Genomic DNA, 17,621 nt, shown 5'->3' with positions numbered 1-17,621 from the left:
ACTTCAATAGGCAAGTCAGTCCGAGTCTGCATCTAGCCTGCCTGGATGAGGCATGTGACTTTTTTTTGTCTGTTTCCTGCAGTACACCACACAGACTGGGGGAACCAGCCTGTTCATGTCAGCGTTTGCTGTTTTAGATTAGATTAAATTCAACCTTTTCTCATTGCACAGAGTACAACAAAATGTATTTTTTGCTAGGGTCAGCTGCGGAGCAATTAGGGGTTAAGTGCCTTGCTCAAGGGCAGTGGTTAGATATGATGCCAGGCAGCAATCCTCCAGTCACCAGCTCACATGCAGCTCCCTCCTGAAGTGGGGATCGAACCAGCGACCTTCCGATTGCTAGCCGGCCTCTCTAACCTCTAGGCTACCCTCCGCCCCCTGTCCAGTGTCCGAACTAGGCTATATTGTCTAAATGGTGGTATTTATCTTTGTACGGTGATTGTGAGAGTACTGGCCATTCCTCTGAGCTTCTGTGGGCTGTCTTTCAGCCTACCTCACAGCAGTCGCCCCAGGATGAGCAGGAAAAGCTGCTTGATGAAGCTGTGCAGGCGGTCAAGGTCCAGTCGTTTCAGATGAAGCGTTGCCTGGTAAGATCATCATAATTACCCTCTGTGTCCTGCCCTGACTCCATAGTTTTGTTAAGTAGACCTTCTCTTACCCACAGTTGAAAGTATAGCCTAATTACCCTGATACACAGTTAGGGATGGGAATTGATAAGATGTTATTGATACCGATACCATTATCGTTTCTGCTTATCGATTTGATTCTTTATCGATTCCTGTGTGGGGAAAAAAGTAGGCCGACACAGATTTCACTCTGATTTCAAGTTGGCTTGGTGACAAAACATTCTAGTACATTTGGTTGGATTATTCAGCCCACCTACTTTGACTGTGATATTATTAAGCAATGTTGTGTCTATTGTTTGTGACATATGTAATCAGATACAAACACATGAGAATACTTCTTAGTTTTAACCCCAAAAGATACTTGTACTTAAACACCATGTTTAACCTCACATAAAAATAAAATAAAAACGCGGAAAAGAAAACACAATCTTCATTATTAGAAGAAAAAGGGACGCATAAATTCTAACCTGAATTGAACAGGAGCCCGCAAAGGGCCGTTTCAAAAAGTCACAACAGGTTCAGAACTTAAAACATAACCCAGGGTCCGTAGATGCCACTGACTAGTCTAGGCGAACTGAACTTGTCTCCAGTTTAGCATTCGTCTGAACAAGAAAAGACGTCCCAACATTTTAAAACCCTTGGATGGCTCAAGATGGAGGACAGAGTGGCTTTCGCTCTTTTGTTATGTTTTTCTTTATTATGTTCTCTATATGTAAAGCATTTTGGGACCCCTGGTCTGGGATAGGTGCTATACAAATACATTTTACTTCCTAACTTAGGCTACTAATACTTAGACTGGTCCATGGCATTACCACGACTCTGCACCCAATTATTTTAGAGGTTATTTTAAACGGGTTTGGCACACCCATAACCACAGGACCAGGGCCAGTGTTCAAAATGTAAGCACCCCGAGTTTTAGGACACTGGGTGTTTCCACCCTTTCTTGAACTGATAATTTTACAGATGTTACAAGTAGTATTGCTGTCATTTCTTGCTGGACTCCGCCGTTCTTCTAGCCTTCTTGTTGAGTTATCGTGACGCACAAGTTATCAGCACATGCGCAAGACATGCCAGCAGCACCGATAAGAGAATCGATAACCTTGGACGTTATTCATACCGATGCATCGAAAATGTTGTTACCGGTTCTCGATTCCCATCCCTATACACAATTCACCCCGTCAAGGCATCTTTTTCAAATGTCAGATGTCCAAGATTAAAGACCTTGTATTCCAATGCTCTTATTGATTGTGAGTTAGTGTTTGATTAAGCTAATACTTTTGAACTTGTACCTCCATCTTCAGGACAAAAACAAGCTGATGGATGCATTGAAACATGCGTCCAACATGCTGGGTGAACTGAGGACGTCCATGTTATCCCCAAAGAGCTACTATGAACTCTGTATCCTTTACCTGAGGCCACCTATTGATCTCCCATCTTCACATTAAACATACATATTCATCTCACGATGATCTCACATGAGACGATGATATCTACATAATATAATATAATATAATATAACATCTATCTCATATCTAATATATACCTTTGTCAGAGCCAAATGGGGCAATTTTACTGTAGCCTCTACACACCATGTTTTTTAGGCTAATATACAGTTTTAAAGACAGCAACAGATGCGAGGGGGGGGCGCTGCCTAAAATGTAAAATGTTGTGATATATTGCATATCACATGTTAAACAAGCAATTCTGTTGACTTTTGACAGGAGAATAATGTAGTGGTTAGTGTGAGTGAAAAGCATGAAATGATCTTAGGTTGATGACACAAGGTCTATAAACAGCTATAAGCATTTCATATATTTCTCAGTATGTCGCTCCCAACTCATCCAATCATGCTCTACAATCTACAGTAGCAGGTGCTTACAGTATCACTGCACACCTCCACACAAAGTGATATGGAGATGGAGTAATTTCACAAGAAGGAACAGGCCTAATACAAGTCATGTAGTATGTGGCTGCTATAAAAGTGAACTCTGTGTGAGGGTGATTCAGGCCCAATCCCATTTCAAATGTTTACCCCTACCCCTCGTTTTGGAGTGCGACTCGCTTTTCAGCTTGCACCTCTGATGATACGTCATCAGTAGTATCATAGAAAAGCATGGACGCTCGCGTAGGCCTGTAACAATTAACAAGGTTGCTGTACAATTAATTGTCTCAGAGAATTTATGTTGACAAAGAGAATAGTTTGTAGTTTGCCTTCAGATAGATTGGCAAAATCACGTTTATTATAGCAGCTCGTGAATAACAACCGCTTCATTCAGAGATGAAGAGTGGAAATGGTTTAAATATCAGGTCATTTTAAAAAGGACCAAGCAATGGGACCAACTTCTCTTGGCGCAGAGAAACAGGGCGAAAGGTTTTATCGCAGTTTCACATGAGTAAGCGTGGGTCGGCTTTAATTATGTAACAGAATGAAGTAAGGAATAATCATGGTAGACAGCAGTAAGGATGTTGGGTTTCAGTAGAAAAGTAATCTACAGTTGTACAGTTATCATTAAAACAGTCATAACAGGGTGCAAACGTCCACATTTTCACGAGCAGCCATCTCTCAGTCACACTGTAGGAATAATAATGATACATTTATTTTGTATAACGCTTTTTTTAGGGATCATTTGAAGGGGAAGAGTGTGCCCGATAAATTGTCACGCCTTTGTTTGTTAACCACAACTGATCAAGAAAAACATAAAATTATACATTCAACTCAATTATACATTACCAAAACACATCTCACTACAGTCACACTAGATTTTAGGAGACAAATAGGACACTATTGAGAGGCTGTGTTCATAAAAATGACAACCATTATTGACAACTAATTTGGCCACGTCTCTTTTCAAGGTCTTTTCAAGGTTACAATAGCAGACAAGTATTCCTCTTGGTATCGCCAATCCCATATTGCTGCAAATACAAACAGCCTTTTGGACTTGCAATGACTACTGAATACCTGAGGCTCTCAAAATGTAAATTAATACAAATGTAATTTACACAAATCATAAATATAGGCTACAGCGTCCACCATTTGGTGACACAGGTCCGTTTGCTACAGTTGTCATAGGGAATAATGATGGTGATAGCCAATGTCCTCACAAACCTGTAATTTTCTTTATTGAGGGGAATTCTGGCTGAATACATTTGTCGGATATCCAATACAGGCAAAATTGAAGATAAAGTTAAGCTATACAAGCTAGCCCAACATTTTTAGCCTACCGAGGCTATGTCATATTGTACAAAACTCAGTGCGTCCATCATGCATCAACGATGCCTCCTGGTTGTTTTGACGAGGTGAATGACCTGAAATAACGGGTGTCGTTAATGAACTCCTCCACCTACGCTAGCAGTGCTTAACTCTCAGTGCAGACATGGCCATCTCTGACGAGCTCCACTACCTGGAGGTGTACCTGACGGATGAGTTTGCCAAGGGCAGGAAGGTGGCTGACCTGTATGAGCTTGTCCAGTACGCCGGGAACATCATCCCAAGACTGTGAGTACTGTCTAAAGCCTCCTGATCAATGTGATAGATTTTGTGCTAAGAGGTTGTGCTATTTCCAATACTTTATATTAGGGGTTTAACGGTACACAAAAATCACGGTTCGGTACGTACCTCGGTCTTTAAGTCACGGTTCGGTACAGCAGGGTAAAAATTATCATAAAACATAAAATTCCTTTTATAATTATCAAACTGTGGTTTACTGAACAAACAATGGGTCTTTCTTTCTTAAAAAAAAAAAGTACCAATACTGCTGCAACTTACTAATAAAAAAAGTACAATTTGCTGGAAAGTAAATCAAAATAAATGTCCTGTTAAATTAATAAAATATAATGAAATAAATATCCATTAAGGTGCAGCATTTAGAACTGTATTTGATCTGTGCTGTATTTGTATAATAAAGTTACATTTATTGAAAAGTAAATCAAAATGAAAATTCTCTCAAATAAATAAATATAATAAAATAAATATATTAAGGTACAGCATTTAGAAAATTTACTGTACTGTACTTGTATTCACATAAGCAGCTTTTAACTTCACATTAGGATTTTCCAGCTTGTACTGAGATTCATTGTGTTTTCATGTTTTTGCTGACTGAAATGTGGACGAGAGGGAACCACATAACAGGGCTCGATCACATTCATCACGTGTTTAAAACCTGTGTTCTCGACAACAGAGTATGTACGCACATCCGTTGCTATAAAAACACCTATGGCGTTTGTTATTGCGGTCTGAATTGTTAGCGAGTGGCTGCTTAAAAGCCATGGGGAGCTGGGTTTGCACTTCACTCTGTTTTCTTTTTGTGTACCTGTGTTCACATTCGGGTGATGCCGTCTTAAGTGAGTGAGCAAGTTCAACGTACAGCCAGCGGCATACCCGGTCGCAGTTTGTTACACGCGTACGGAACCGAAAGACCCATACCAAAAGTTTTCTGTACGAATATGTGTACTGCTACACCCCTATTTCATATGACATAAATGTTTCGCTCTGAACTTCAGTGAACAAGTGAACTTGTTGTTGACATACAATTATTTATGAGAAAAATAAATCATTTTGCTTTATCCCCAGTTACCTGCTGATCACCGTGGGGGTGGTGTATGTGCGCTCCTTCCCTCAGTCGCGTAAGGACATCCTGAAGGATCTGGTGGAGATGTGCCGCGGGGTGCAGCACCCACTGCGAGGCCTCTTCCTCAGGAACTACCTTCTGCAGTGCACCCGGAACATTCTGCCTGATGACGGGGAGACGGCAGAGTAAGACTGCTTATCCAAACTGCATTATCTGACAGAATACATGTCACATATTAACTAATGCCTGCAATTGTTAGTCAAACTGTCTCACAAGATTGAGTCCTCTGACGACAAAACAAACAAATGGGACAATTGGACTTAAAACTAAAGGTCTAAGTTGTGGCTGATTAGAATGAATCTCATCTGTAACCACAATGGGGGATTGTCTTTCCAGACCCGGGGAAGAGATGACGGGAGAAATCAACGACTCCATTGACTTTGTCCTGCTGAACTTTGCTGAGATGAACAAGCTGTGGGTGCGCATGCAGCACCAGGGTCACAGCCGAGACCGCGAGAAGAGGGAGAAGGAGAGGCAGGAGCTGCGTATCCTGGTGGGGACCAACCTGGTCCGACTGAGTCAGCTGGAGGGGGTTAACGTGGAAAAGTACAAACAGGTACGTGTTTACTTGAGTGTGTCTGTGCTTTTTTAATGCATGCATTTATTTGGGCCATACATTTGAGTCTGATTACAATGGCAGCCTATGTGTCCATACTTGAATCAATAAAGAGAATCATGTCACGGAGAGGAGAATGGAAAACAGCATGGGCTGTACTGTTCAGTGCAGTGTTTCCTCTATACATTGATTCGTGGCGGGCCGCCACAAATGCATTTTCTCCGCCACTAATTGATTCAGTCCACTTTGATTCAGGCTGCGCAATGAGAAAGGCAGCGAGGTATTATGACCGGAGAACAGAAAAAAAGCAGATTGAAGCTAGATTTAGGCCACTTTCAGACCTACATTTCGTTCCGATTTAGGGTGTAGTAAGTTACAATATGTTACAATGTTACCTCGTCTCGGTTTGTGTTGTCCTTGTGCGCGAGGCGACGCGCTGGCAAAACAGTTTTGTGATTGATCCAAATTTAGCGGGACATTTGGATTTCAGGAAATCCATCTCCTTTCCCTGTCTCTTCGCCCGTCGCCGGTCCCTTTAATCCCGTATCCTAATCGAAAATGGAACATCATCAGCGACGACTGTGGGTTATTGCATTTACTGCTGCTCTCTGGTTCATGTTCTTATACCAGTGCTCAGTATAGAGTATTTTAAATGAACATTCATAGTGTAGTCTCTCATGTTCATGGTCAACTAAATCAGGCTATTTTGTGAAACAAATAATGTTCCCGCAAATGGGTTAACCAAGCAGCTAGCACCTAACGCTAGCTTCGAACTATTCATAGCATAAACGTTGGTAAATGTCATAAACGACACAGTATTGGCAGGGGAAAAGAAGGGGAGTCGAATTTGTATTGACAACGGATTTACATGCTGGAAAAACATGCAGCTAAAATCCAGGGAACATGTGGTCGCATGGTCTAATTACAGGGCAAAATGTTTTCTTTAACTCAGCTGATAGCATTACCTTGCTGTTGGTTGTTTACCGAATGCTCCATCTGACTGTCACACTGTGATTTTACTTGTGTAAACAGTTAATGAGTAACGTTAGCCGGTTTTGTGCGTGTACTCTCATGTAGGCCTACTTCGTATTGATGAGCTGATGATCTTTCATTGTGTGTGTGTGTGTGTCTGTGTGTGTGTGTGTGTGTGTGTGTGTGTGTGTGTGTGTGTGTGTGTGTGTGTCAGTGTCTTGGGCGTATTTGTCAGTCATTATACGGTAACCCATGTTCAGTGCTGTATGCGCGTTCCCCATGTTCTGCTGCAGCTGTAGCCGTAGGATATCTTGGTATTTGATCACCTTCTATATAAAATCAGCTACTCGGCTTTAATGGCTTAACCGCTATTTAGAAGAAAAAAAACAGAAAAAAAAACTTACCACCCCACCACTAATGTGAAAAATCCTGGAGGAAACACTGCTGTGGTTGAGTAGATCTGCTACTGTAGCTTTAATCCCCCCCCCCCCCCCCCACACACACACTTGGGGTACAATGACTCAGTACCCCCCCCCCCCCCCCCTCCCTGTGGTCAATCCAATTTAGCCTTTGCACTACTGTTAGTTGCACACACCCCTGGTCAATGTAAACACTCAATTACCCTTTGAACTACTGCTGTTTACAAATACTACCTTTGCCTACTACCATATTTTGTTTGCACATTGCTCATACCTCCTTTGATACTGCCACTATTTATACATCTGTACATATACCATACTGTACACAGCTCATAACTGTATATACCTCTAACTACTGTACTTGTCATACTGTACCTATCTCTATCATATTTTTCTATATCATGTTTTATATCATTATTTGCACTTCTGGTTAGATTCTAAAGTGCATTTAGTTGTTTGGTAAAGTTGAATCTAATCTAATTATACAAACCCAGGGCCAGCCTTTGTCTGTTGTTTTTAGAGCTGTGTAAACAGCCCCTGTATGTAAATGATGCACGTCGTGGCCTGGGAGACAATGTGGAGAGTGTCATCCATGCCACGTTCTCAGAAGAGTCCTTAAACCTGAGCTCTTCATTTGATGTGCTGTATTTATGCAGTGTTTTCTACTTCACAGTATAAATGAGGCCTTACAACGACACAGCATCAGACAGAATAATGTTTTAATTTTTAAATGATTGTAAAAGAGGGGCTCACCAGATTCTAGTGATTATTCTTTTTCATAAACAAGCTGATTTACTTGCATTTCACATATATATGGTATATAGAGTAATATTTTGCATCCGTTTCTTCAACAAGGAAGGAATGAATATTAAACAAATACTTTTTCTGATTTCTTTCTTCTGCCAGATCTGCAAAAACATTTTCATGTGCTTTTTTTTTCTTCCATTGTTCATTGTTTTTCTTGCATGTTCTATCCTGACCAGCAGTGCAATATTTCATCACCATACTTATCTTTGCCCCCCCCCCCATGTCATTTAAAGCAGATTCAAGTAAGTACATCTGAGGAGAGTCAAGTGCAAGTGCCTTCTATATCCACGTTGTTTTTGTTCCCCCAGATTGTGCTGTCCGGTGTGCTAGAACAGGTGGTCAACTGCAGAGATTCCCTGGCTCAGGAGTATCTTATGGAGTGCATCATCCAGGTAACTTCTGTTCTGATATCACTGCCTACAGTAGCTTCAATAATAGACATTTACTAACCCATTCTAATCCTTTTTTTGTAAGCAATTATTTATTGCAAAACAGTACACATGAAAAACTCACATTATAACACCAAACAAAATAAGTGTCTGTCCTGATTATTATTTTATTTTTTCCCTTATCTTACCCCCCCCCCCCCCCCCCCCCCATGGCGATAACATCCCTTCCACCCCCACCCCCCATAGTTCTTCATTACACTATATTTGGAATATCATAAAATCATAATAATACAACAATTACAGACCCATTCTAATCCTAACCCCCTGTGTCTTGTGTCTTGACTGATTCTACAGGTAGAGGTGATAGACAGATCACATAATGCATGTTGTTTCTTCTGCCGAGTCATTCACTGGCCATGACCCAATTCTTCTAGATCCTTTTCTTCCTCCCTTTCCTCTACAACCACTAATGTAGCTAAAAGCTCTTAACAGGTGGACAGGATATACAAATACAGTGCAACAATAATAAATACATAAACAAATACAGTGCAACAATAATAAATACATAAACATATACAGTGCAACAATAAAAACACAATAAGAGCAATAACAATTCAACAAGGATCAAACAAAGCAGGTACAAACATATACAATACACAATGGTCCCTAGTCATTACCTTAAATTGACTAATAAATGGGAGAGAGTCTATCTTAAAAGTGCTTTGTAGCAGGTTCCAGGAGTGTGGAGCAGCAAATATTGCATGTTGGAGTGAAAACAGAACTTGTTCCTGTAATGGCTTTTACGTCAGAGTCAAAAGAAAACGCTGATGTGAAAATATTCACATATTATCGATTCTCATCTTAAATGGAGAGTTTACTGTCTAGTACGTCATCATTGTCACCTCTAGCATGTTATTTTACCTGCATATGTACATGTTTTTTTAAGCCATTGATCTAAATAAAGTACTACGATTTGTCAAAAGAAATGCACTTATAAAACCAAGTGACACAGCCGCACCAATGAACAAAGAAACTGTAAGGAGAGAAATTGGAACAGAATTTGACAAATGACTTGGCTGTTGGAGAAACAGGTGGGATTAATGTGTTGCCTTATATGGTCTGTTGGAGCTGTTTCTGTTGCACAGGCATAGAGATTTAGAACATGGTATTTATCAACCTTGATTTTCCCACCACTGCATACTGCAGTCCTACGCTATGTTTGATAAATCACACCGTTCTTTTGCGTACAGACATTCAAAATGTTGTTTTTTAGAATCATGATAAATAAGGACACAGGTCACTCTTGAAAAGGATGTTTTATCTCAATGAGACCAAGCTGGATAAATAATGGTTAAATGTACAAGTTCAACAGTAAAGATCTAGGTCTATCCTAACCCCGTTGAGACTAGGCTATTCTAGTTCAGAAAGCCAGGGGCAGTCTTTACAGAAAGTAGCCACAAAGGGATGGTAGCCATTTGAAATGAATGACCCCTCGTTAAACGTTAAGCATTAAACCAATCAGTTACCTTGCTTGGGCAGAGCTAAAAAAAAACTGACTTCAGTTTTTCCTTCAGGTTATCTTCCATTTTCTTCAAGGTTGCTAGCGTAGGCTAGCATAGGCATCAACTCTAAAAAAAGACTGCAGAATAGACCTACTTAGTTGGAAAAGACACTTGGAATGTAACGTCCAATGAAATTGCGAGCACATTCTCCCGTCGTGCCACATTTGCTAGACTTCCCAAGGAGGCGTGAGAACAACGTGATTTGGAGACAAGTTCTGTTCCAACCTTCCACTCATGAGTTGTTATGAAGGAAAGGAGCTAGGAAAAAGAAGCTGAGACAAGCTGTGGCATACTCTCTTGACCTCTCCTCCCCTCTCTCTGTCTGTCTGTTTGTTTGTTTCTTTCTTCTTCTGAATCCTAGGTTTTCCCTGATGAGTTTCACCTGCAGACACTGAACCCGTTCCTCCGCTCCTGTGCCGAGTTGCATCAGCATGTCAATGTCAAAAACATCATCATCGCTCTCATTGACAGGTGCGCTAGTACACCTTAATCACAACGGCCACATTTGATTCTAGCAGCACAATTTCGTACATTTTCTTTGCTATTGAAAGTATAACATCATTTGTTTTCACCCTTTTTAGACTGGCGTTGTTTGCTCACAGAGAAGATGGACCTGGAATCCCTGCAGAGATTAAACTATTTGATATATTCTCTCAACAAGTAGCCACGGTCATCCAGGTAAACAATGCACCATAGAGCTTCACAGCTCTCCTCGTCTTCGCTAACACACATCCTGCCTGTCCCTTTCTTCTCCTCTCCTCTCTCCTTTTATCTCATTGATAAAGAACAACATGTTTGATTAGGAAAATGGGATTCCAATCTTTTTTTAAAGGAAAGCAAAGTTACAATGTGCCCATCTTGTCATGTCTTCCCTTCCCTCTCCAGTCCCGCCAGGACATGCCCTCGGAAGATGTGGTCTCCCTACAGGTGTCCCTCATCAACCTGGCCATGAAGTGTTACCCTGACCGGGTGGACTACGTGGACAAGGTCCTGGAGAGCACGGTGGAGATCTTCAACAAGCTCAACCTGGAACAGTAAGTTCTGTCCTCTGTCCAGTGTTTCTGTCTTGTCCCCAGAGTCTGGTAAGCTAGGGGGTAGTGGTGGTCTAGTGGATAGTGAGTTGAACTGGTGATTGTGAGTTCAAATCCCGCCTGAAAACACCACCACTAGTGTGCATTTGAGTAAGGCACTTAGCCCTCAATTACTCCAGGGGGAATGCCCCTGTAATCTGTAATTGTAAATCGCTTTGGATTAAGCTGTGGTCGTTCCTCGAACGATTGTTCTCCATCCTTTAGGGCTCTGCACACAGCGTGCGATTTCTGTTGCGCGTCAACATTCCATTTTGAAGTTTGAATGGAAGTCTATGAGAACATCGCATCTCAACACACACGGCCCCGATTTTAATCGCACGGCGAACATTCGATTCCATTCATTTTGAATGGGACAAAGCACACGGCGTGCGAGTTTTGTCGCACTGTCAAATTGTGTGCTTTGTCCCATTCAAAATGAATGGAATCGAATGTTCGCCGTGCGATTAAAATCGGGGCCGTGTGTGTTGAGATGCGATGTTCTCATAGACTTCCATTCAAACTTCAAAATGGAATGTTGACGCGCAACAGAAATCGCACGCTGTGTGCAGAGCCCTTTTATCTCTTAACCGGGATGATAAAATATTCTTAAAGAAAGTGTGTATATGACTGCCTTTTTGTACAGTGCATTTGAACAAAGTGCCTACTGTATTTTTGTTTGAAACAGTCATGAATTTGGGTGTCTGAAAATTGAGTAGTTCATTGAGCCCATTTTCTCAGAAAGGAACATGCAACATGGGAAAAGAAGAATATATAAACCTCCAATCTCTAATAATTTCACATATTTTAGCCTCATTAGCAAGTGTCTTGTTAAAATGGTACAAAATGCTGCACAGGTTACATTGGTCAAGGCACTTTTACATTAGCTTTTTGCTAAATAAAAGATAATGGTTAAGATAAGTGTTTTTTCATTCATCATATGATGGCTGGAAATGATTAGATTTCAGTTTAATAATTACCTGAGCTTGGTAATAAAGGAAACACTCTTTTAGAAATGCAACAAATACATTGTTACTATAATTCTGAAGGTCCCTTATGCTCTTTGGTGTTTTCCAACCTATTGATGAAAGTTAGTGTGTACAAGAAATTACAAGAAATGTAATTGGCTATGTGGACTATCTGTACCCTTTTTCTGGACTTCATTTTCACTCGTTTCCTTTGTCTATTTCCTTCCTAAGCATTGCAACCAGTAGTGCCGTCTCAAAAGAGTTGACCAGACTTTTGAAGATCCCGGTGGACACCTACAACAACATCCTGACTGTCCTGCAGCTCAAGCATTTCCCCCCTCTCTTTGAATACTTTGATTACGAGTCACGCAAAACCATGAGCTGTTATGTGCTAACCAACACTCTGGAGTACAATACCACCATCATAGCCCAGGAGCAGGTCAGAACCAACACACACACACACACACACACACACACAAGCTTCTTATTCCTCTCTCGTTATTAACTACCACACAACCAATGTTGGCATTTTCCACACACATTATTTGCGTATACGCTTGGGACTGTGGTGATGCTGTGCTCTAACCCGTGGCATTCATTTATCAGGAGCAATTAAAAGATGATTACCTTCGCTCTACCTGTCAGTTCAGTTTAGCTTCAGTGCAAATGATCTATTTTTCTTCCCTCCACAACTCTCCCCTCAAAGTTGTTGACTGTGTTCAACATTCTTTCCAGCTTTTCAGCTTTTGAACTGAAGGTGAACCATGACTCTTAGAGCTTGTGGTATTTTCCAACAGAGCCTTTGCCAGAGGAGAACCCAGAAAATTTGTCTAGTAGTACTATTACAGCAATGGCCTTTTAAATGTCAGTCACCCCAAGACACTCTCTAAAGGTCTTCCTACAAAACATCCACTTATTGAGCTATCCCCATGTCTTTTTCAGCATGATATAACCTCAATTCTAGTATATCAAACTACAATACATTCAGAGCATAAGTAAAGCCATGCAATTACATTTGTCTCTCTCTAATATACCCTTGGAACATGGTCAGCTTAAGACTGGATTGGAGATACATTTGATCATAGATACAGATTTTGAGCTGTCATGTATTGGCGTACATGAATTTAATGCTATTTTTCCACATCAACTCATCAACTCTTGCAACATAATTTTGATCTTGTTAGTCATTATTACTTATCAACTAGCTGTATCACTATTGAAGCAACTCTCACACTCCCTGATATAAGATGATTTCCTGATGATGGGTGGTGGCCGAGATAGTTGATAGTGGTACCCAAAGTAATTAGAGATTTCTCACGGTAGACAATTAAGATACAAGTTTATTCACGACGTCGGGTGTGCTCAGTCACAGGCAGACAGAACGCACACAGTATGTTGTTCACAGTGGCTTCTTATAGGCGATAGTTGATGATCAAGCAAACACACAACTCATGACCCCTGACAAGGCTCCGTTGAGTCTACCTTGACTTGTTGACTCTGCCCCCATCCCATAAGGAGTTGGTTGTCATGGCAACAAAGTCACCCGAGTCTGGTCAGTCCCAAGTATACTCAATGACCTCTTGACCCATGCTCTATACTGGTCAAGGTAGATGGCAGATCATGAGACAGGGAGGGTGAACTCGTGTTTGGCTGAGTTGTCAACAGCTTAGATGTTACAACCTGATTATGATTACTGATGAGTTTATACAGAGTATTTAAAGTTTCCAAGTGTACAATGAAAAACGCATCCTATCACTCCCCCTCTCCCCCACCCTTCTCCTCCTCCCCAGGTGGATGCCATCCTGAGCCTGACGTCGACTCTGATCCAGGATCAGCCAGACCAGCCGGCTGAAGATCCCGACCCAGAGGACTTTGCTGAGGAGCAGAGCCTCGTAGGGCGTTTCATCCACCTGCTCCATTCCGACGACCCGGACCAACAGTATCTGGTACGCATGCAACCTTTCCTATACAGATCCGTTTTATTATCAACATTTTCTTCAAATAAAGTTCCTAAGTTAAATACAGTCATTTTAAAGTATTCTTACCTGTGAGTATTCTTACCTGTGAGATTCAGCCATTGTTGGAGGACGATATGAACTTGACATAATGGAATGAAAGTAGCTCCTTTATTGTTAATACAAATGGTGGGGGGTTTCTGGTTTATCCTTACCTATGCATTCATAGTATCCCCCTGGTCAGTTAAGCTCTGATACAACTGGTGAATCAATGTACAGTAAACACCAGACCACTGTGATTGTGTTAATGTTAATGTTAATGTTAATTTTATTTATAATGCGCCCCCCATCCAACTTTTACATCGGCCCGGGGCGCAGATGTGTAAGATGTGTTCATGTTGTTGAAGTGGTTCATGGATGAATATAGCTCTGCCCTTAATTCCTCTCAGATCCTGAACACGGCCAGGAAGCACTTTGGTGCGGGAGGGAACCAGAGGATCCGCTACACTCTACCACCCCTGGTGTTCGCTGCCTACCAGCTGGCCTTCCGCTACAAAGAGAACTCCTCCTCAGTATGTGTCACCTTCCACTGTAGCCAAGTCAACACTCACTTGCCTCCCCTCAAATAGGCAGTTTGGGAGTTAAATAGTGGGGAGCAAGATACTTTTTTTGTCTGTAGTTCGGTCTCCACACTCCCTCTACCCCAGAGTCTGTCAAACATAGCTTGTTCAATGGGAGGGGTGGTCAGACGTGGGTGGGCTGTTAATGTTCAAAAATGTAGTTACTGACAGGTCACACAACACTAATCATATATCAAGAGGATGCATATGCTGTATTGAAATTCGATGGCACCCCGTGAACCCGGCTTCATGAAGCTCATTAGAATTTGGTCCACAGTGTTTTGAATCGGATCCAACTACATTGGATTATTTATTTGGGGTTTAACTGCCGTCGTGTGTGGAGAATACAGAGGCTGTGAGAAGAAACTAAAGTGCCAGTGAATCCTGTGAAAGTCATGTACCTGGTGTCATTTCTGTACCTCTAAGAATATCTTATATTCCTTGTCTGTGTTGATGAAAACCTCCTACAGGATGACAAATGGGAGAAGAAGTGCCAGAAGATCTTCTCATTTGCCCACCAGACCATCAGTGCTCTGATCAAGGCAGAGCTGGCCGAATTGCCTCTCAGACTCTTCCTCCAGGGGGCGCTGGCGGCCGGGGAGATCGGCTTTGAGAACCATGAGACTGTGGCGTATGAGTTCATGTCGCAGGTAAAGAAAGGAGTTTTTAAGGAGTTGATGATGGGGTAAAAATATTTAGATATGTCACTGCTCCGCTTTGCTTCGTGTTGATTCATGCCCTCTGTTGGCAACAGACTTGGGGTCAAAATAGAATTGGATAGCAACTATTGGATAGCATTTTGTTCCAGCTGGCAGCATAAGAAAGTAAGTAGCCTGGAGAACGGAGGGTTCTCGAGCCTAATGGCCCATAGGAGCAGGAGCCTATCTCCTGTTTCAGTAGCGTGAGGCGACTTGATGGACAAGTACACCCCCTGGACATGGTGCTGGTATGTCGCAGGGTCTTACCCCCAATCCAACCCTTAATGCTGAGTGCCAAGCAGGAAGGCATCGGGTACCATGTTTTAATAGTCTTTGGTATGACTCGGCCGGGGATCAAACTCACAACCGCCCAATCCAGGGTTCCCACGGTCCTTGAAATCCTTGAAAATGTGTGAATTTGAGAAAAAGAAATCAACGTCTTAAAAGTTTTTGAAAATAGACATGGATCATTGAAAGTGCTTGAATTCCCCTCTCTCTCTCTCTCTCTAGACTGTTTTGTTTAGACAGGCTTTTGTATAGCCCCAAGGGCTTGTCTTTCTGTGTCTGGTTGAAGCTGTTGTACACCTGTTGTCTGTTACTTGTTTTTATTTTCACTTGTTTTGCCTGTTTTAACCTGCTGTGGCTTTCGCTCTTGTATTATGTGTTATTGTGTTTTTTCCTTGTTATGTAAAGCACTTTGTGACCCTTAGTCTGCGAAAGGTGCTCTATACATTTTACTTACTTACTTACTTTACGACTCTACAACCAGGCCCTGCAGGGTGGGGGAGACCTGGAGCTGAGAGGCCGTTAAGACTGCTACTTGGACTATACATGCACTTGAGCACTTTATCTTGCACTGTTTACTTATTGAGCCTGCACTGTTTTATTTATTTATTTATTGAATGTTTTCTGTCTGCCCTAACTAAGCTGTTTGACAACAACATTTCCCCATTGGGGACAATAAAGGTTTTCATTCATTCATTCATACTTACTTACTCTAAAATATATATATATTCAACAATGTTTTTTGTCAACTAGTTCAGTCTCAAACTATGCCGTGTTGGGTCCTTAAATTTGAGGGAATTAAGTCTTGAAAGTCCTTGAAAGGTGCTTGAAAGGTGCTTGAATTTGATGTTTCACAAGGTGTGGGAACCCTGCCAATCTCATGGCGGACACTCTAACCGCAATGCCGCTGAGCTAGCAGCATGGATCCCCTAATATCCTAACATTTGACTCCCCTATCCCCCCCCCACCCCTAGGCTTTCTCCCTGTACGAGGATGAGATCAGCGACTCCAAGGCCCAGCTAGCGGCCATCACGCTGATCATCGGCACATTCGAGAGGACCCGCTGCTTCAGCGAGGAGAACCACGAGCCCCTGAGGACGCAGTGTGCGCTCGCTGCCTCCAAGCTGCTCAAGAAACCCGACCAATGTCGCGCGGTCAGCATCTGCGCACATCTCTTCTGGTCCGGACGCAACACAGACAAGAACGGAGACGAGGTGTGTGTGTGTCCATGCATGCATGCATACTTCCGTGCATGCTTTCTTTAGGCATTAAGAGGAGTGTGTGGGTGGTGGGTGGTGAAATGTTATACTTCAACAAACGCTGGCTTTCTTAATTCAACAGTGGTGGACACTTTTCGTAATTGTGTATGTGGTACATTGTTCTGTTCTCAGATCCGCGATGGCAAGAGGGTGATGGAGTGCTTAAAGAAGGCTCTGAAGATCGCCAACCAGTGCATGGACCCCTCATTGCAAGTGCAACTCTTCATCGAGATCCTCAACCGATACGTCTGTTTTTACGAACGAGAGAATGATGCGGTACGAGTCCTCCGTCCTCCTGCCTTTGTTTCTTTGATTCTCTCCCTTTTTTTCCCCTCCCTCTCATTCTTACTATTCATTCTGTACCAGTTGTGCATTATAAAACAACGCTTTTTCCCCTCAACCAAGTCATTGGAGGTGTACAGACACATGGAGTTGTCAGAAGTGAAATCCACCATTCATATTGGAATTGAGTTTGAACTTGCAGAAAAGCAGGGGGAAGCATGGTTATTAGCGGCACAGCTGGAAAGATAGAGAGAAAGTGAACTGATCATACACACACACACACACACACACACACTATTGTGTTGCTTTTTTAGTACTAACAACTATACTTCTTCCTCCCCTCCCTAGGTAACAGTGCAGGTCCTGAACCAGCTGATCCAGAAGATCCGGGAAGACTTGCCCAACTTGGAGGCCAGCGAGGAGACGGAGCAGATCAACAAACACTTCCACAACACACTGGAGCACCTGCGCCTGCAGAGAGAGTCGCCAGAGGCCGAGGGCCCCGCGTACGAGGGCCTGGTGCTGTAG

General features: G+C 42.2%; 1 protein-coding gene across 1 annotated transcript in view; it reads left to right on the top strand.

The window, feature by feature from the left end:
• vps35 (VPS35 retromer complex component) overlaps positions 1-17,621 on the top strand; it is a gene marked incomplete at its 3' end in the record, with an annotated part of 18,372 nt that extends 751 nt beyond the window's left edge. Inside the window, exons 2-17 of the mRNA XM_080530398.1 lie at positions 504-587; positions 1,928-2,024; positions 3,999-4,122; positions 5,197-5,379; positions 5,591-5,810; positions 8,317-8,400; positions 10,321-10,430; positions 10,541-10,637; positions 10,845-10,993; positions 12,226-12,433; positions 13,785-13,940; positions 14,399-14,521; positions 15,040-15,219; positions 16,527-16,766; positions 16,944-17,087; positions 17,442-17,621. Of these exons, the coding sequence (XP_080386524.1) occupies positions 504-587; positions 1,928-2,024; positions 3,999-4,122; positions 5,197-5,379; positions 5,591-5,810; positions 8,317-8,400; positions 10,321-10,430; positions 10,541-10,637; positions 10,845-10,993; positions 12,226-12,433; positions 13,785-13,940; positions 14,399-14,521; positions 15,040-15,219; positions 16,527-16,766; positions 16,944-17,087; positions 17,442-17,621 (2,379 nt within the window). The remainder of the gene's footprint in view (positions 1-503; positions 588-1,927; positions 2,025-3,998; positions 4,123-5,196; positions 5,380-5,590; positions 5,811-8,316; positions 8,401-10,320; positions 10,431-10,540; positions 10,638-10,844; positions 10,994-12,225; positions 12,434-13,784; positions 13,941-14,398; positions 14,522-15,039; positions 15,220-16,526; positions 16,767-16,943; positions 17,088-17,441) is intronic.

This window comes from Nansenia antarctica, assembly GCF_963989245.1.
Source record: "Nansenia antarctica genome assembly, chromosome: 4".
Classification (NCBI taxonomy): Eukaryota; Metazoa; Chordata; class Actinopteri; order Argentiniformes; family Microstomatidae; genus Nansenia; species Nansenia antarctica.
The sequence above is the reverse complement of the archived record's forward strand: the minus strand, read 5'-3'. Positions and strand labels throughout refer to the sequence as shown.